At 42.8% G+C, this 18,585-nt stretch overlaps 1 protein-coding gene across 1 annotated transcript in view; it reads right to left on the bottom strand.

The window, feature by feature from the left end:
- Positions 1 to 18,585, bottom strand: part of LOC149459111 (uncharacterized protein CXorf65-like) — a 29,721-nt gene extending 11,136 nt beyond the window's left edge. Inside the window, exons 1-4 of the mRNA XM_089681624.1 lie at positions 18,410 to 18,585; positions 16,467 to 16,553; positions 15,072 to 15,188; positions 14,908 to 14,982 (exon numbers count right to left, since the gene is read on the bottom strand). Coding sequence (XP_089537750.1) covers positions 14,908 to 14,982; positions 15,072 to 15,188; positions 16,467 to 16,553; positions 18,410 to 18,434 — 304 coding nt within the window. The 5' untranslated portion in view covers positions 18,435 to 18,585. The remainder of the gene's footprint in view (positions 1 to 14,907; positions 14,983 to 15,071; positions 15,189 to 16,466; positions 16,554 to 18,409) is intronic.

The raw sequence follows: 18,585 nt of genomic DNA on the forward strand, positions 1-18,585 counted from the left end.
ACTACAGGGGTTTCCTTAACCAATGCCGCATTTATTTCCAGATGCAACCTGCTGCATTTAATACTGAGAGGCAGAAGGTATTGTTTGTTATAAACCTCCTGACTGAGGAAGCCCTAGCTTGGGCCTCTCCCTATATAGAGCAAAACAATGCAATGTTAAACAGTTTTGCGACTTTTGTGACTGCAATGAACCAGGTCTTTGATGATCCCAACCGCTGCGCTACCGCTGAAGCAAAGCTGCATAGTTTGAGGCAGGGTAGACGGAGTTGCGGAGTATACAACTGAATTTCGACGCTGGATCTCAGATACCACCTGGAACCCAGCAGCGCAAAAGAGTCAGTTCCGGCAGGGGCTCTCTGAACAGGTGAAGGATGAGCTCGCCAGAGTAGAGACTCCTAACGATCTTGAGGAGTTCATCCAATTATGCATTCGGATTGACCAAAGACTGACAGAAAGAAGAAAGGAGAGATTGGGAAGTAATGGTGGCATGCGTTTTTCTGCTAATCAGTTCAGTCAGAAGGATTTAAACATTTCTTCAGATTATAACACACCTGAACCTATGCAAGTAGATACTGTTAAAAGATCAATTTCTACTCAAGAGAAGGAGAGAAGACGTTTGGAGAATTTATGTTTATACTGTGGGGACTCTGGGCATTACGCAGTCAATTGTCCTAATAAAGCCAAAAGAACAATTGCTGCGACTGATGTTATCCTGCCTGAACGCATAAATTCAATTACCCAGTCTATCTCCCCATTGATTGATGAAGAAAATAAAGTTGGTCCTAAACAGTCTCATTTTGTTGTCCCTATCAAACTTTTTACTGAGGGCCATGAAATTCCTTGTTCTGCTATGCTGGACTCTGGGGCTGGGGGAAACTTTATGGACATAGAGTTTGCCCACAATAATAATATTCTCAGGAGAAACAAATCTGCCCCTATTGATATGGAGACAGTTGATGGTTCACCTTTATCATCAGGACCAGTTACTCATGAAACAGTTCCTCTAGTACTCCAATTTCAGGCTGACCATTTTGAGACCATCAGCTTTCAGCTGATTACATCACCTAAATTTCCTGTCATCCTGGGCATCCCTTGGTTTACTACCCATAATCCCTTCATCAACTGGGGAGCACGGACCATAAATTTTACATCCCCCCATTGTGAGGAACATTGTAGGAAACCATGTGCTACAAGTTGTCTACCAATCAGGAAATCACAGGCTGATATGGTAACTACACAGTCATATGACAATCTGCCTCCACAATACCATGAGTTTCGAGACGTCTGTGATAAGAAAAATGTGGATCAACTACCTCCTCATCGTCCATATGATTGTCCCATTGAACTGCTTCCAGGAGCAGAAATACCATTCAGCCGCATTTTCAATTTATCAGAACCTGAGTTAAAGGTGCTAAGGGAGTGGCTTGATGAGAATTTGGAGAAGGGCTTTATCAGACCCTCAACATCTCCTGCAGGAGCAGCCCTGTTCTTTGTTGAGAAAAAGGACTCCACCTTGCGTCCATGCATTGATTTTAGGGGCTTGAATAAAATCAATGTTAAAAACCGTTACCCACTCCCTTTAATCGCAGAGATGTTGGAAAGACTCCGCTCTGCCAAAGTCTTCACAAAACTTGACTTACGGGGGGCATATAACCTGGTACGCATGCGTCAAGGCGACGAATGGAAGACTGCCTTTAGAACCAGATATGGACACTTTGAGTCCCTAGTTATGCCTTTTGGCCTAAGTAATGCTCCCGCGACTTTTCAGCACTTCATAAATGATGTGTTTCGAGATTTGTTGGACCAGTTTGTTATTGCTTATCTGGACGATATCCTCATCTTTTCGGACAACCTGGTGGAGCATCGCAAGCATGTCTGCACTGTATTCAAAAGGTTAAGAATGAACCGACTCTACATCAAACTGGAGAAGTGTGAGTTTGAACGAGCCCAGATCCAGTTCTTGGGATATATCGTTTCTTCAGAAGGAGTGAGCATGGATCCTGAAAAGATCAAGGCAGTGGTGGATTGGACTGCCCCTGGAAACGTTAAGGAAATACAACGATTTATTGGATTTGCAAACTTTTACAGGAAATTCATAAGAAACTTCTCTAAGGTAATAGCACCAATTACACAGCTGACAAAGAAAGGAGTGCCCTTTGCATGGTCAACTGAGGCACAAACTGCTTTTAGTAAGCTAAAGACTCTCTTCACATCTGCACCAATATTGGTACATCCTGATCCTGAGCTACCTTTTATTGTGGAAGTGGATGCCTCAGACTCCGCCGTGGGAGCTATCATTTCTCAGCGACGAGGAGAAAAAATGCAGCTTCATCCCTCTGCTTATTTTTCTCGTTTGATGTCATCTGCTGAAAGGAATTATGACATTGGGAATAAGGAGTTGCTGGCAATTAGGGAAGCCTTTTCCGAATGGAGGCATCTGTTGGAAGGGGCTAAGCATCCTGTGACTGTCTTCACGGATCATAAAAATCTAGAATTCATCCGTTCTGCCAAGAGATTGTCTTCTAGACAAGCACGTTGGTCACTGTTCTTTTCCAGGTTCAATTTTATTATCTCATATCGACCTGGGTCAAGAAACGGAAAGGCTGATGCCTTATCACAAATGTCGTCTGGGCCTCTCCAGGAGAACACTTCTGAATGCACAATCCTGCCTCAAAAGAACTTTCTAGGGGCCACAAGTCCTAAGGCATTCTTGAATCTTCTTAAAGAGGGGTATGAGAATGACCCACTTCTCAATCATCCACCTACGGACATTAACCTGACTTATAAGAATGGCTTTTGGATTCAAGGACATCATCTTTATGTACCTGAATCTGTTCGGGTGGAAGCTCTCAAGTTGGTTCATGATTCCAAACTTGCTGGGCATTTTGGAGTCGCTAAGACCGAAGAACTATTATCACGTTCCTTTTGGTGGCCGGGGTACAAGAAAGATGTCAAACGCTATGTGACCTCATGCTTGACCTGTGCACGCAATAAGATTCCCCGAGCCTCCCCTTTGGGGTTGCTTCAGCCACTCCCTGTTCCATCAAGACCATGGGGGTCTATTTCTATGGATTTTGTGGTGGATTTACCTCCCTCAAAAGGAATGACCACCATTTTGGTAGTGGTTGACCGTCTCACTAAAATGGCCCATTTTGTTCCAGTTAAGGGGGTGCCCACTGCTGAACAGACTGCTGAATTGATGGTTCGAGAAATTTTTAAACTGCATGGAATCCCTGATGATGTGGTGTCTGACAGAGGTGTGCAGTTTACTTCGAAATTCTGGAGAAGTTTTTGCTCAGCCTTAGGTGTTACAATTAATCTGTCCTCTGCTTTTCATCCCCAGTCTAATGGTCAGACTGAGAGAACTAATCAAACAATGCAGCAGTATCTTCGATGCTTTGTCACTTATCTTCAGGATGACTGGGTGGACTGTCTTCCCACTGCAGAGTTTGCATACAACAATTCTAAACATAGTTCCACCTCTCAAAGTCCTTTTTACTTAAACGCCGGTTACCATCCAGTTTTTATTCCTGATCTCCCTATCACAACTCCAATCCCTGCTGTTACCAATAGACTAACTACATTGCAGGAGATTCAAGAGAAATTGATTGAGACTTTGAGGGAAGCTCAGGAGTATTACAAAAAGTCTGCAGACAGACACCGGAGAACACTTCCTACGTTTCATGTGGGTGAAAAAGTTTGGTTATCAACAAAGAATTTGAAGGTCCAGGTGCCATCTGCTAAGTTGGGTCAAAAGTTTGTGGGTCCTTTTCAGATTTCTGCCCAAATCAACCCAGTCACCTTTCGCTTACAGCTTCCGGATAGTATGAGGATTCACCCTGTTTTTCATATATCACTACTCAAACCGTTTCAGGAAAATCCTTTCCCTGGAAGAATTTTTCCACCTCCTCCACCTGTTGAGGTACAGGGTGAAGAAGAATTTGTGGTGGAGAAAATCCTTGATTCCAGGATCTTTAGGAATAAGTTACAGTATCTGGTTCAATGGGAAGGATATGGACCAGAAGAAAATTCTTGGGAGCCTGAGGAGAATGTTCATGCTCCTAGACTAACAAGAGAATTCCACCAGAGGTTTCCACGCAAGCCTAGTCCTAAGACGTCCAGAGGACGTCCTGGGAGGAGGGGAGTACTGTCAGGGCCTGGACTTGAACCTGGGACTTCTACTGTGTCAGGCAGTAACTCTACTCACTGAGCTACCTGGGATGCTGGACAACACTTTGCCTCATCTATTGGATAATCCTGCCTTGTGCCTTGTTTGCTCTTGAACCTTGAACTCCTTGCTCCTCCCATGAACTTCCTATATAAGCCATGTCCTTGGACTTCCTCCTTGCCAGATTATTGTGCCTTTCCAGCCAATATCCTGCTACTGTTCCTGCTGCTGTCTACACCTCCGCTACTGACCTTTGGCTTGTTCCTGACCACGATTGATCTGCTACCATTTGTGACCGACCCTTGGCTTGTGACCGACTCTGCTTTCGTCTGATCCCTAACCTGTTGATCCGCTATTGGTTCCCAGTCTGCTCATTCCCTGGTGGGGTGATCCTGAGATCTGCGACCTGGTATTAACACGCAGCCCAATCCATCTCCACCATTAGGAGCTCTGGTGAATACCGGTTAATACTTAGACCCCGCACCTCAGGTGAGCCTGCGTCATTCCCAGGGGGATCCGCTGGTGTACCTATCCTGCTGGTTCCAGGTAAGCCTTTTACTGCTATAGCAACTGGTCTCTGAACCTGACCTTACACCGTGACACACGTGCTCATAGCTTCGGAGATATTAGATTGGAGAGATTAGATTGTATTGTATTTTAGTGCCTTTAAACGCTCGGTCAAGCTCTTTGCCAATCTGTATGCAATTGCACTGCGTGTTGGCAGATTCCAAAGGTAACAGATCTGCCAGATGGAGATCTGTGTAAGTGGGGTGTCCAAGCAGACCGTTCTGCAGATAAACTGTTGGGTGGTGGCAGGCTACCTTTTGTGGTGTGTCTGGTGCGGGGGCGGGTGGACAGTGGAAGAGTGATTAACACTGGGGTTCTAGCTGTAGGATAGCTGGAGGGATCCTAGAAGGGTGTGTGATTGTAAGCTGCTCCTCAACTCTAATCAGTGCACCAGATTGTATATAAGATTTGTATCTGCCAGTGTGTGTGGTCGACCAGCTGGATTGGAGTAGAGTCTCCCTCAGGTGGTGGCCAAGAGGTAGTGCGGGCTGTGAAAGTGTATCACGGCTGGTCTTATATAAGGTTTTATATATTCAAAGTTAAGTCCCCTTTATTCCCTCTACCCCAAGTCACAGCCGGACGTGCGCGCCTCGGGTAGCTAGTCACTGTGGGCGTGGCGTGTGGGTGAACCCGTGACATAGTGTCTTATATATAAATTCTCCTACCTTGTAGTCACTGTAGGAGGAATGGGGGCGGTTGCCATCATTTGCTATGTAGACCCTCAGTCTCTGCTATGGTAGAGTAGAAAGAGGGTAGCTTGAAAAAGTCAAAATATAAAGGCAGCAGCAGGATTGCCAAGGGTCCAGAGAGTTCAAAGGGATGTTTTAATAAATAATAGATAAAAGAAAGCCAACATATTTCAGGGATCCAGATACTCTCTCTTCATCCAGGCTTAAGTGTTTCATAATCTTAAATGTGGCTGGACTTGATAGAAATGCAACAATAGATAGGTAAATACATTTCTGCCACTGTCAGTGGTCACAAAAGGGCACCCAGAGATTCTGCCCCCCAAAAGCAGATCTTAGCAGCATGAGAACAAGCACTACATAATGTCCATCCTCAGCCATGCAGCTAGATATGCCAGCAACTTCCCACAGTGGAGAAGCCCCACCTGTCCATTGTTTCCTCTCACCTATTATGGTTAGCACTTCTGCTGGCAGTACTAGGGTCGTTGGTTCGAATGCCAACCACGGCACAACCTGCCTGGAGTTTGCATGTTCTCCCTGTGCCTGCGTGGGTTTCCTCTGGGTACCCCGGTTTCCTCCCACACTCCAAAGACATGCTGGTAGGTGAATTGGATCCTGTCTAAATTGTCCCTAGTATGTGCATGTATGAATGGGAGTTAGGGACCTTAGATTGTACACCCCTTGAGGGTTAAGGACTGATGTGAATGTACGATATATATGTAAAGCGCTGCGTAAATTGACAGCGCTATATAAGTACCTGAAATAAATAAAATAAAATATTATGCCCTTCTGTAAACACCTGCTGGCAACTTTACCAGTGGGTTTTCCTTTGCTGCAAAAACACCAGTGACCCATGGTGGACTGCATGCACAAATGTCAACAAGCTGCTGATGACAACCCTTGCTAGCCCCAATAGACCCTGTACAGCTAAGCAGTGGCTGACCCACGCGAAGGCCACAGACTTCAGTCTAGAGTGGTTGCAATCCACTGCCAGGAAAAGGGGAGGGGGAAGGGAACCACTTTAAACAATCTTAAAAAAAGGAAATAATACAAATCAAGAATAAAGTAAAATAACCATTTGGCTGGTAGAGATCCATAAAGTACATTATGGAGGAGATTTCCTAATACTGGTGCACTCCGAATCTGATGCAGCTGTACATGGTAGCCAATCAGCTTCTAAATTCAGCTTGTTCAGTTAAGCTTCGACAATAAAACCTGAGAGCGGATTGGTTCCTATGCAGAGCTGCACCAGATTTTGCACCATGCAATTTTAGTAAAGCAACCCCTATATGTTCCACAATTTAAAATACATAATACAACATATACAGCATGTGTAGCATAGAATGGGAGACTACAAAGAATGATCACTGCACCGATGAATGTAAATCCTAAAGAGAAGTTTCATTCTGAAAAAATAAAAGGCAGCAGCTACAAATGCTGAACTTGTTTACATTTAATAAACACACACTAACCAGTCCAGGGATCCAGTGCTGTCATCACCCAGGATGTTTCCTCGCCAGTCTTCAGGTCCCGGGCACCACTATCTTGGATGTGGGAAGCCAGTCGTGACTTCATGGTGCCTCATAGTCCGCTCCTCACTGCACATGCACGAGGCGCACTGTGCTTTCTCAATAGTCCCGCAGCCTCCTGGGACCTGTGACGTGTCCCAGGAGTTTGTGGGCGGGCAGCAGAAGTGGGAGCAGGACCTGTCAGAAATAGGTGCCAACTCCCAGAAGAAAAAAAAATCCAAAAGCAGGAGGGGGGAAGCAAAGCTTCCCTTTTCAGGTGACGTTTTGCTTTGAAGAAAAGATATAAAACTTAAAATCCTAATTCAAACCAGGTTTGTAGATTCCCTTGAGTTTATAAATCCATTTATTTCTACTTTGAAAATCCACATCTTGAAGGTTACTATGAACATTTAATAATAGCTAAAAATGGTAAACTATTTGATATCTGTGTAGCTGAGCACAAGGTGTCCCAACTGAGGTCTGGAGATTGCCATTAGTAATAGCTTAAACAAGATCATACATTTTTTCTAAACATGTCTTTTTTTTTTACCAATAACACTTTTTTACTACATGGCATTCACAACTAAGGAGCCCTACCCCAATGGTCTGACAATTTCCAAAGAGTTCACAAGGATCACCTATACTGAGGGACTAATATGTTATGTATAGATATTTTTCTAGATAGATATTCTATTAGAGGTTATGACAAAATACCTGTCAAAAATATTCAATTAACCTATCATTAATAAGAATATGCCAATGTTCTCTGCATAATGTGTATAATCCTACTATCCTGATTGTTAGATGAAGTGATCAAACAAGTTTTTTTTTTACATTTAAGGCGACAACCATCCTTGTACATCTTGGACAAGGCACATTAAGAATCATTTTTAAATAAATCTTTACTATAGCCTGTTTGAGAAGCCTTACCTGAAGATTTTTTTATTCCATTTCAAAAGTGTTATCCTTTGTACAATTAAGTTTGTTTTGCAGATACTGACCAACCAGAATCCCTCAGATCAAGTGCGTATGATGTGACCTCTCCACATTGAAGATTTTATTTCCTGCTGTATGTTTTCTGTATAATTTATATCCAAGCGTATTATTTTTATCTCTAAAGATGGTTCAAACTAAAAATTAGATTTTCTTAACACTGCATGTCAGAGCCAATTACAAATTGAATAGATTTGCATTGAAGAATTGTACAAGTTTGTTAAGAAGACAAGGGACAGATTTACTAAAACTGAAGCACTCGGAATCAGGTGCAGCTGTGCATGGTAGCCAATCAGCTTCTAACTTCAGCTTGTTCAATTAAGCTTTGACAATAACACCTGGAAGCTGATTGGTTTCTATGCAGAGCTGCACCAGATTTTACAGTATTAGTAAAACCCCCCATGATGTTTTTGTCCACATCATACTCCATGACAAAATGTGGCATCGGTATATCAACCAATCTTCATTAGAAACAGAGTTTGTCAAATTGTTGAATGTGAATGCATTCGGCTTGCAATTTACACTGACCTACAATGTTAATGATTTCTCTTTTTTTGATTTAACCATCTTTAGAGATGAAAACAGTATGATTGGATCTAAATTATACAGAAAACATACAGCAAGCAATACCATTTTACCTGTGAAGAATTCATATCCTACACATTTGATCCAAGGTTTGTTATTCAATACCTACTGATCAAATATAATTATAATGACTATTCTGAAGTGAAAGCAAAAAGTCTTCAGGTAAGGCTTATCAACTTAGAGCTATAGTACATGTAGACAGTTCACAGTGTCAGCAATAACCTCACTGGCTGTGAGAAGTGGGACAGTAATCATATCATAGTCACTTTTTCATGCAGAAATATTGTGTTTTATGCAAATAGTTGTTTGTGGTTCTTGCAGTTCTGTGGTAACCTGTAGAGCAGGGGTCTCCAAACTTTATAAACAAAGGGCCAGTTTACTGTCCTTTAGGGGGCCGGACTGTGGTCAGTGGAAGAAAATGTCCTGGCATCAGTGGGAGTAAACAATGCCTCATCATTGGTATTAACGGGAGATATAGTGCCCCATCACTGGTATTAATGGGAGGAATAGTGTCCCACCATTGGTGTCAGTAGGAGGAATAGTGCCCTATCACTGGTGTCAGTGGGAGGAATAGTGCCCCATCACTGGTGTCAGTGGGAGGAATAGTGCCCTATCAGTAGGAGAAATAGTGCCTCATCACTGGTGTCAGTGAGAGGAATAGTGCCCCATCATTGGTGTCAGTGAGCGGAATAGTGCCCTATCAGTAGGAGAAATAGTGCCTCATCACTGGTATCAATGGGAGGAATAGTTTCCCATTGTTGGTGTCAGCAGGAAAAATAGTGTCCCATTGTTGGTGTCAGTGGGAGGAATAGTGTCCCACCATTGGTGTCAGTAGGAGGAATAGTGCCCTATCACTGGTGTCAGTGGGAGGAATAGTGCCCCATCATTGGTGTCAGTGGGAGGAATAGTGCCCTATCAGTAGGAGAAATAGTGCCTCATCACTGGTATCAATGGGAGGAATAGTTTCCCATTGTTGGTGTCAGCAGGAAAAATAGTGTCCCATTGTTGGTGTCAGTAGGAGGAATAGTGCCCTATCATTGGTTTCAGTGGGAGGAATAATGCCCCATCATTGGTGTTATTGGAAGGAATAGTGCCCCATCATTGGTGTTATTGGAAGGAATAGTGCCCCATCATTGGTGTCAGTGGGAGGACTAGTGTCCCATCATTGGTGTCAGTGGGAGGAATAGTGCCCCGTCATTGGTATCAGTGGGAGGAATAGTGCCCTATCATTGGTTTCAGTGAGAGAAATAATGCCCCATCATTGGTGTCAGTGGGAGGAATAGTGCCCCATCATTGGTGTCAGTGGGAGGAATAGTGCCCCATCATTAGTGCCAGTAGGAGGAATGGTAGACTATCTATTTTAGGTCTGTGTAGCTGAGCACAAGGTGTCCCAACTGAGGTCTGGAGATTGCCATTAGTAATAGCTTAAACAAGATCATACATTTTTTCTAAACATGTCTTTTTTTACTAATAACACTTTTTTACTACATGGCATTCACAACTAAGAAGCCCTACCCCAATGGTCTGACAATTTCCAAAGAGTTTCATCTCATATTTACAGTTATTAGGTAGAGTCACAATTTTCTGTGTCTTAATATATTTGCAGTATGAACAAGTATCTCATGTGAAAACACCCCAAGGCAACAATTTACATGGATCACCTGTACTGAGGGACTAATATGTTATGTATAGATATTTTTCTAGATAGATAGATAGATATACTATTAGAGGTTATGCCAAAATACCTGTCAAAAATAATTAATTAACCTATCATTAATAAGAATATGCCAATGTTCTCTGCATAATGTGTATAATCCTACTATCCTGATTGTTAAATGTGTAAAAAAACTTGTTTGATCACTTCATCTAAGGTGACAACCATCCTTGTACATCTTGGATTACTTTTGTGCACATTAAGAATTATTTTTAAATAATTCTGTACTATAGCCTGTTTGAGAAGCCTTACCTGAAGATTTTTTAATTCCATTTCAAAAGTGTTATCTTTTGTACAATTAAGTTTGTTTTGCAGATACTGACCAACCAGAATCCCTCAGATCAAGTGCGTATGATGTGACCTCTCCACATTGAAGATTTTATTTCCTGTTGTATGTTTTCTGTATAATTTATATCCAATCATATTGTTTTTATCTCTAAAGATGGTTCAATCTAAAAATTAGATTTCCTTAACACTACATGTCAGAGCCAATTACAAATTGAATAGATTTGCATTGAAGAATTGTACAAGTTTGTTAAGACGACAAGGGGCAGATTTACTAAAACTGAAGCGCTCAGAATCTAGTGCAGCTGTGCATGGTAGCCAATCAGCTTCTAACTTCAGCTTGTTCAATTAACTAATTAATTAACACCTGGAAGCTGATTGGTTTCTATGCAGAGCTGCAGCAGATTTTACAGTATTAATAAATCTCCCCTCATGATGTTTTTGTCCACATCATACTCCATGACAAAATGTGGCATCGGTATATCAACGAATCCTCATTGGAAACAGAGTTTGTCAAATTGTTGAATGTGAATGTATTCAGCTTGCAGTTTACACTGACCTGCAATGTTAATGATTTCTCTTTTATTTTTTTCTCTATTATGACTATTCTGAAGTGAAAGCAAAAAGTCTTCAGGTAAGGCTTATCAACTTAGGGCTGTAATACATGTAGACAGTTAACAGTGTCAGCAATAACCTCACTGGCTGTGAGAAGAGGGACAGTAATCATATCATATTCACTTTTCCATGCAGAAATATTGTGTTTTATGCAGTTGTTTGTGGTTCTTGCAGTTCTGTGGTAACCAGTAGAGCAGGGGTCTCCAAACTTTATGGGCCAGTTTACTGTCCTTCAGACTTTAGGGGGCTGGACTGTGGCCAGTGGGAGAAGAAAATGTCCTGGCATCAGTGGGAATAAACAATGCCTCATCATTGGTATTAACGGGAGATAAAGTGCCCCATCACTGGTATCAATGGGAGGAATAGTTTCCCATTGTTGGTGTCAGTGGGAAAAATTGTGTCCCATTCTTGGTGTCAGTGGAAGGAATAGTGCCCTATCATTGGTGTCAGTATGAGGAATTGTGCCCTGTCATTGTTGTTAGTGGGAGGAATAACGCCCCATTATTGTTGTCAGTGGAAAGAATAGTGCCCCATCATTGGTGTCAGTGTGAAGAATGATGCCCCATTATTGGTGTTAGTGGAAAGAATATTGCACATTGTTGGTGTCAGTGGTGGGAATATTGCACGTTGTTGGTGTCAGTGGTGGGAACTATGCCCCAATGTTGCTGATGGTGGGGGAATAATGCCCCAAGGGCCAGATAAAAGTAAGCAAAGGGCCACATCTGGCCCCTGGCCCGCAGTTTGGAAACCACTGCTGTAGAGGATTAGCTGTCCTCTGAATTCCTCTCCAGCAGTCATTTTGGGGAAGCCCTGTGCTCTGATTGGGCACAAACTCTCTCTAGAATTGAGCGGCCATTTTGTTTTGGCTCTTCTATATAAACAGAGCCCAGCCAACATTTTGAGGAGCTCTTGTGTGTATATAGAAAGGGGGCAGGCTGGGCTTTACTTAGGGAGAGTCTTCCAGCCTCAGGGACAGAACAAGGGTCCTCTGGAGTCTTGCCTATCATCCCTGTTGCTGCGGTTGAGAAGAAAGACTTTCCGAGTCAGTATATCTCCCTGCTATACCAAGACTACTTCGTGTCACCTGCTTATGGACACTAGCTTCTCGCAAGCAAACATTATGTGCCATATATAACACATCAGTGCTTGTAGCAAGGATATAGCAGTGCCAGCAGAATTAAGGTGTAATCTATATCTTGTGTGAATATACTGTGTACCTGTGCCTTATAAGCCTATAAGAAAATCATTTATCTGCACTTTTGCAAATAGTATTTTCAACTTCTGCCAATCCAGCAATTAAAGCTACTTTGTTTGCAATAACACGCAGTGTGATCCCCTCTATCAAATTGTCATGCTTTTAGCCTGCCTACATTTTGGCGTAGTTGGCAGGATGGCAGAACCATCATCCACAGTGGCAGGAGTGGTTAGAGGGTTAACCATGACACCTTATGGAGCAGCTTTGGCACTGATCCCTAAATTCAAGGGCACAAATATACCTCTGGCAAACTGGGTGGAGAGATTGGATAGCTCAAGCCACTTGTTTCAAATACCAGTGGAACACATTGATTGTTTTCTGTTTTCCGATTGATTGTTTTCTGAGTCTTTTTTCCCTCCTGCTTTGAATTTGTGTTCATTTTAGTAATATTTTTAGTTTTTTTGTTTAAATCGGTTCCTTTCTTCCTTCTTTTCCTAGCAGTCAATGGCACCCAGTCTGCACTGGAGTCTGTGGCCTTTGTGTGGGTCTGTTCCTGCTTTGTTCGGCAAGGTCCATTGTGGGTATGCATGGGGTTGGGAAAGAGTGGTGTCAACAGCATTCAATGTGCTGACATTTGTGTGTGTGTTGCAATCTGGAACACATGCATATTTTTGGCACAAAGGGTTGGTTCTGCCCACCAGATGTGACATTGCTGATGGATGTTTTGGGTGTTTCTGGCTGGGGATATAATAGGCAAGGGATAGCAATGGGCAGATGGGCACATATTTTTTTAAGTGAGATTCCAAATAGGTGAAGAGAGTGAAGTCACCATTATCTGAAGATTCACAGGGTGTGTCTTGGAACAAGATTCAACTATACCTGCTTTTGAATTTTATTGAAATTCCATTTTTTTTCTTTTTTTAACCATTTTTGAGTGTGGATGGGACTCTTGGTGTTTTTTAATCTATGAACATTTGTGGTGAAGCAAGTGACAACATTGTTTATTTTGTAGCACATTTTTTGCCAATTTTGTATTATATGCTTTGTAAGTCTGTGCCTTAGGCTTCTTTCACTGAGGAAGACTGGTGATCTTGCCACCAGCAGCATCCTTGATGATGATATCCAGAGTGCCTCTCAAAGGCCATGCTAACCAGATACTTTTTAGATGCAAGAGGTTTCATAGTCCGGCAGTTTAGCCAAAGTGTTCTTCGCATATGTACTGACAGGAGAAGATTCATCTGAGAGTTGAAATGGGACGCTTCCAGCAGCCCATCACAACTGTAGTTTTTGGCTACAACCAATTGCTCCAAATGTTCTAAGAACAAGGAAATAACTGCAGCAGTGACAACATCCCATTTAGGCAAGTTCACAGCAAAGATGGGAGCGCAGTGCAGAGCCTGCCAGCAGGAACAGAGCTTTAGAGAGTTTCCAAAAGTTTATTGATTGGGTCCTTAATGATAGGAGCATCCTCTACTGGAATGGTGGTTGCTTTCTTAACTTCAGAGACTGCTGGATCCACACTGGGAACAGAAAACCTTTTAACAAAGATGCATTTCATAGGCTATCAAGGGCTTGGGGAGCTAACATCTTGTCAGGGTGTTTCCACGGCTGTGAACAGCACTGGTAGAAGCAACAGACCGATTCTCCAGTTTCAGGGTGGTCACTGTAGGTGGGCAGCAGGAAAAGCCTGAAAATCAGTGGGGAGAGGCTGATGGGTGCAAAAGAGAGCTCAGAGCATACACACGACACTCCACCCATCAGAACTCAATCCTTCAGCTTTAACCTCTTTCACAGTGGAAACTGTGGAAAATAGAAATTTTAAAAAGGTGCCCAGCGACTTAAGCAAATGAGGTAGCTCCTCAGGGACAGGTAATGCTCTGGACCCAGAAAGAACTCTTACTAACTTGTGACCAGAATGGAGTTGGGAAAGCGCTTACTTGGAACCCTGTGCCTGAAAGCCAGGCTCAGGACAGCTGTGCAGGATAGCGGTCAGTGAAGAGAGCAGCTCTAGAAGCCATTTAGAGAGGAATGCTGATTGAAGAAAAAAATCTGAATGAAACAGATGCTGGTAAAAATGGGTTAGTCTTTACAGAGCAAAGACATCCATCATCCTGGTACTTTAGTGAAAAACTTAACCATGCTGGTAGTAGGAGGCAAGGGGGGTCAGAAGGGGCACATGCCCCAGGATCTGTCTGCAGGGAGGGGAAGCATGCTGGGCACACTAGCAGCTCCCTTATCTCTGCTTTTCACTGACAGGAGTGACTGCAGTGTCACTGCTGTCAGCAGGGCTTTGCCCGAACAGCTACCCAATTTGTGATAATGGCTGCAGGGAGAAAAACCCCCAGCCCGTTGTCACAGGGAGTGGAGGAGAAGGGGGTGCTGAAAATATTACACCCTAAATATTGGTGTAACATATAGCATGTTCAGAAGAAGAACTTATCCTTTAAGATCCGTAAGAAATGTAATACTGAATGGACACGAGAAAAATCTCAGTAATGCATGCCATAAAACAGGTCCTGCCACAGTCTATTCTTGACATTTAGTATAAAGGAACGCAGTGCATATTTTTTCACTGACATGCTCAAGTCTTACCAAGAAATTTGGAGTTCACAATGTTGTCATCATTCAGTAAGGGTGTAAAGATGACATCCGAGGAGTCCTGAAGCCCTGAGCATGGGGAAGAGATTATAAAACTGATGAAGCTGGAGTAGACCGCGAGTGAAGCAGACCTGTCACATACATTACACATCACTTACTTGTCGCAGCAAGCAGTACACAGGTCTCTCTCTCGCTGAGAACCTCGTTGGCATAGCGCTGCTGATTTTCCAATAGATTTTTCACTTGTCCACTTTCATCCGCTAACTCCACATCACCTACAAAATTCACACGTGAGACACAAAGGTGGCTTGTTATTGAGTTCAATGGACTGGCAGATGTGCCCAAAGGTATCTGCCAAATAAAAGTATTACCCCAGTAATAATTTAACCTGTGTGTCAAACAGAAGGTGATATTTCAAAGAATATCTAATTGGTCCCTTGCACAGTCCTTTGTATTCACTAACCTTAGACCAGCCACTCAAAAAACATAAGGGCAAGACATATTTTATGACCTTTGCATCTGAAAACAAAGGTAATTTTGGCAGACTATGGAACTTCAGCAGAGCACACAGTACAGCCAGCTAGAACCAGGGCTTTTTTTCAGTGGGAATGTGGTGGAACGCAGTCTTAGCACCTCCAGCAGTGATTATAATGGCAAGTGTGCTGGGGTGTGCTGGAGGGTATTTTGATGCTGGCTGCTGGGGAATCTACTGTTCCCAGGAAGGACTGTGGTTGCTGGTGGGGGATAGGTTGTTGCCAGGGGGGTCTTATGTTGCTGGGAAGGATTTACTGTTGAGGGAGGAGCCTATTATTGCTGGCTGCTGGGGAGCCTATTGACGCTGGTGGCTGGGAGATCTATTATTTCCGGGTGAATCTATTGTAGCCGTTGAGGTATTTTGTTGGGGGGATCTATTGTTGCTGGGTAGGGTCTATTGTTGCTAGGGGGGTCTTTTGTTGTTGTTGGCTGCAGGGGATATATTTGACTGCTTTTCTTGCTATCATTAACCAATTCCATGCAAATTACTTCGCACTACAAAATGATACTTGGTCCTGTATTCTCTGAAAGGGCAGTACTGGGAGGTGGGTAAAGGGTGGAACCAAGGGACAGTGCTTGAACATGGGTAGGGGGAGGGGACAAGAGGTGACTTGGAAGGGAGAAATACTTGCACCTATTCTCTGAGGAAAAAAAGCCCTGACTAGAACCACCAACCAACTCTGAGGAGACCCAATAGGTTGGTTTGCCAAGGGCCATGTGATTACTTTGAAAATCACACTACAGGTCTGCCATAACATAATATTACACAAAAAGCTTTTCTTCTTCTAAAGAACATTATTTACAGTCCATAGAGATATTATAGGAACCAACAAACAAAAAGAGTTCATCATTGTCTTTGTGATTTTCTCCAGGCACCAATAACATTTTGTCAGATGGCTGTGGATATGAGTCTAGAATGGCACGGGTCTTGGCTGCTGAGAAGATGGTAATTTAGGGGACCTATAATGGTTTTTCTATGAACCCATGTTATTTCTAGTTACATTCTGCCCCCGCTATACCTTCACTGTCACAGTGGCAGCTGCTCTTGATACCTTCCAGCAGAAGTTGCACCTTGCAGTTAATGTTAAACAGCATTTCTTCACTATCTGTAGAGAGAAATCAGTTTTGAAACTTGAATGATAAAGAATGAAATGTTTGATACAACCTACCTTCACCTGTTACAGACACCACTGAAACATGTTTGTATCAAAGCCTGTTGAGGCAAACAGGACTACATATGTGAAGGTCCCTTATGCTTTCCGGAGGTTCAAAGCTGCTGAACCACCTTATGAACATACAGTGAAGGAAATAAGTATTTGATCCCCTGCTGATTTTGAATGTTTTCCCACTCACAGTTGCTTTGTGTTTCTTCCATTTGCGAACCTTCTCTGTTGTCACCTTCTCACCAAGCTGCTTGGCGATAGTTTGGTAGCCCAGTCTAGCCTTGTGTAGGTCTACAATCTTGTCCCTGACATCCTTGGACAGCACTTTGGTCTTTGCCATGGTGGAGAGTTTGGAATCAGATTGTTTTATTGCTCCTGTGGACAGGTGTCTTTTATACAGGTAACAAAATGAGATTAGCAGCACTCCCTTTAAGAGACTGCTTCTAATCTCAGCTTGTTACCTGTATGAAAGACACCTGGTAGCCAGAAATCCTGCTGAATGATAGGGGATCAAATTCTTATTTCCCTCATGAACATGCAAATCAGTGCATCATTTGTTAGACATGCATTTCTTTTGAATTTTTTGTTGCCATTCTGTCTCTCAGTGTTACATTACACCTACCATTCGATTTTTAGACCGATCATTTCTTTGTGAGTGGGCAAACATTCAAAATCAGCAGGGGATCAAATACTTATTTCCTTCACTGTAGGTCACCCTGCGACAACTGCTGACATGCCCAGAGGCCCCAGTATAAAGAAACAGTTGGGGTTCCCCTTTGATACACTACATAGGATCCAGCCTTCAACATCCGTACCATAACACCTTATATACTGTATGCTCAAGTTATGGCCCTCTGAAATAAATTTAGAATAATGTATAAAGCGTTTTTAAACCCAAAACCAAGAATATATTATACCAATGATTAGATGTGGTGGCTGTACTAGATTTCTTTTTTTTAAGACTTTTTTTTCCCTCTGTCTTCACATGGTGATCTGGCCAGTAACACACCTCCTGTATTAGAGCACCCCCACTCTGGATGAAGGAGCACAGGGGGCACCTTTGGACAGCAGCATTGTCAGTCTGGGAGGAGAGGAGTATTAGAGGTACTAGCAGATTTAAATATACTAACAAACAGAAGCCAAACTCCAGCTAGCACTTTATAAGCAGTTACATTTTCTTTTCTTTTGGGATAAAGGTTTTACATAAACAAAAAGATGATCATTGTAAGCACCCATGTCAGTGATCTATGGTTTGTCTCGATGCTCTACATCTGCATCTTGCTACATCTGCAGGAAAGTCTGTTCTTTTGAAAAACAGCAGACTTAGGATCGCCAGGTGAAAATAAAAAAAAGAAAGCCTAAAAAAGAAATCTAATGCAGCCACTGCATCTAAGAATTGGTAAACTGCAATATAATACATTTGCTTTTAGGTTTCGTAGCACAGGATTATTTCAGCAGTGGGTGTCAAAAACATTAATTCATATCTGGGTTGCCAACCCACCACAAACAAAAGAGGACCAGTTTCTAAAACTCCTGTCGTGAGGGGGCTTGCTTAGGATCTGTGACTCAGGTACTAAAGCCAGACACAGCCAGGCAATCAGCATTGTCAGGAAGAGGCCTTAATAAGTATGTATCAACAAATAAAAGACCTAACCTTCATATTTTTGACACAACACATTTCTTTTAAAGAGGCCCAGTTGGTATATAGCAGTATCTATCATCACAGCATGGCCACACAGGTGTTGGTTCCCCCCTGCAAACTAATGCAAACACTGGGAAGGGGATACATTTCCACCTACCTCCATAGAGGACCCTTATAAACATTTCTGCCGTTGTTCTTAAAGCTGCGGAGAGCTTGAAATCACAGGCTCCCCTCCTGGACACAAGAGCTGATAACCGAGTTAGTTTATGAAGCAGGAGTAGCACACGTCTGAAGTGAAAACACAAGCAATCACCAGGGAGAGAGTGGAACAGC

This window comes from Staurois parvus, unplaced genomic scaffold (assembly GCF_062004578.1).
Source record: "Staurois parvus isolate SC_StPar_1 unplaced genomic scaffold, SC_StPar_1.0 ptg000274l, whole genome shotgun sequence".
NCBI classification, from domain to species: domain Eukaryota; kingdom Metazoa; phylum Chordata; class Amphibia; order Anura; family Ranidae; genus Staurois; species Staurois parvus.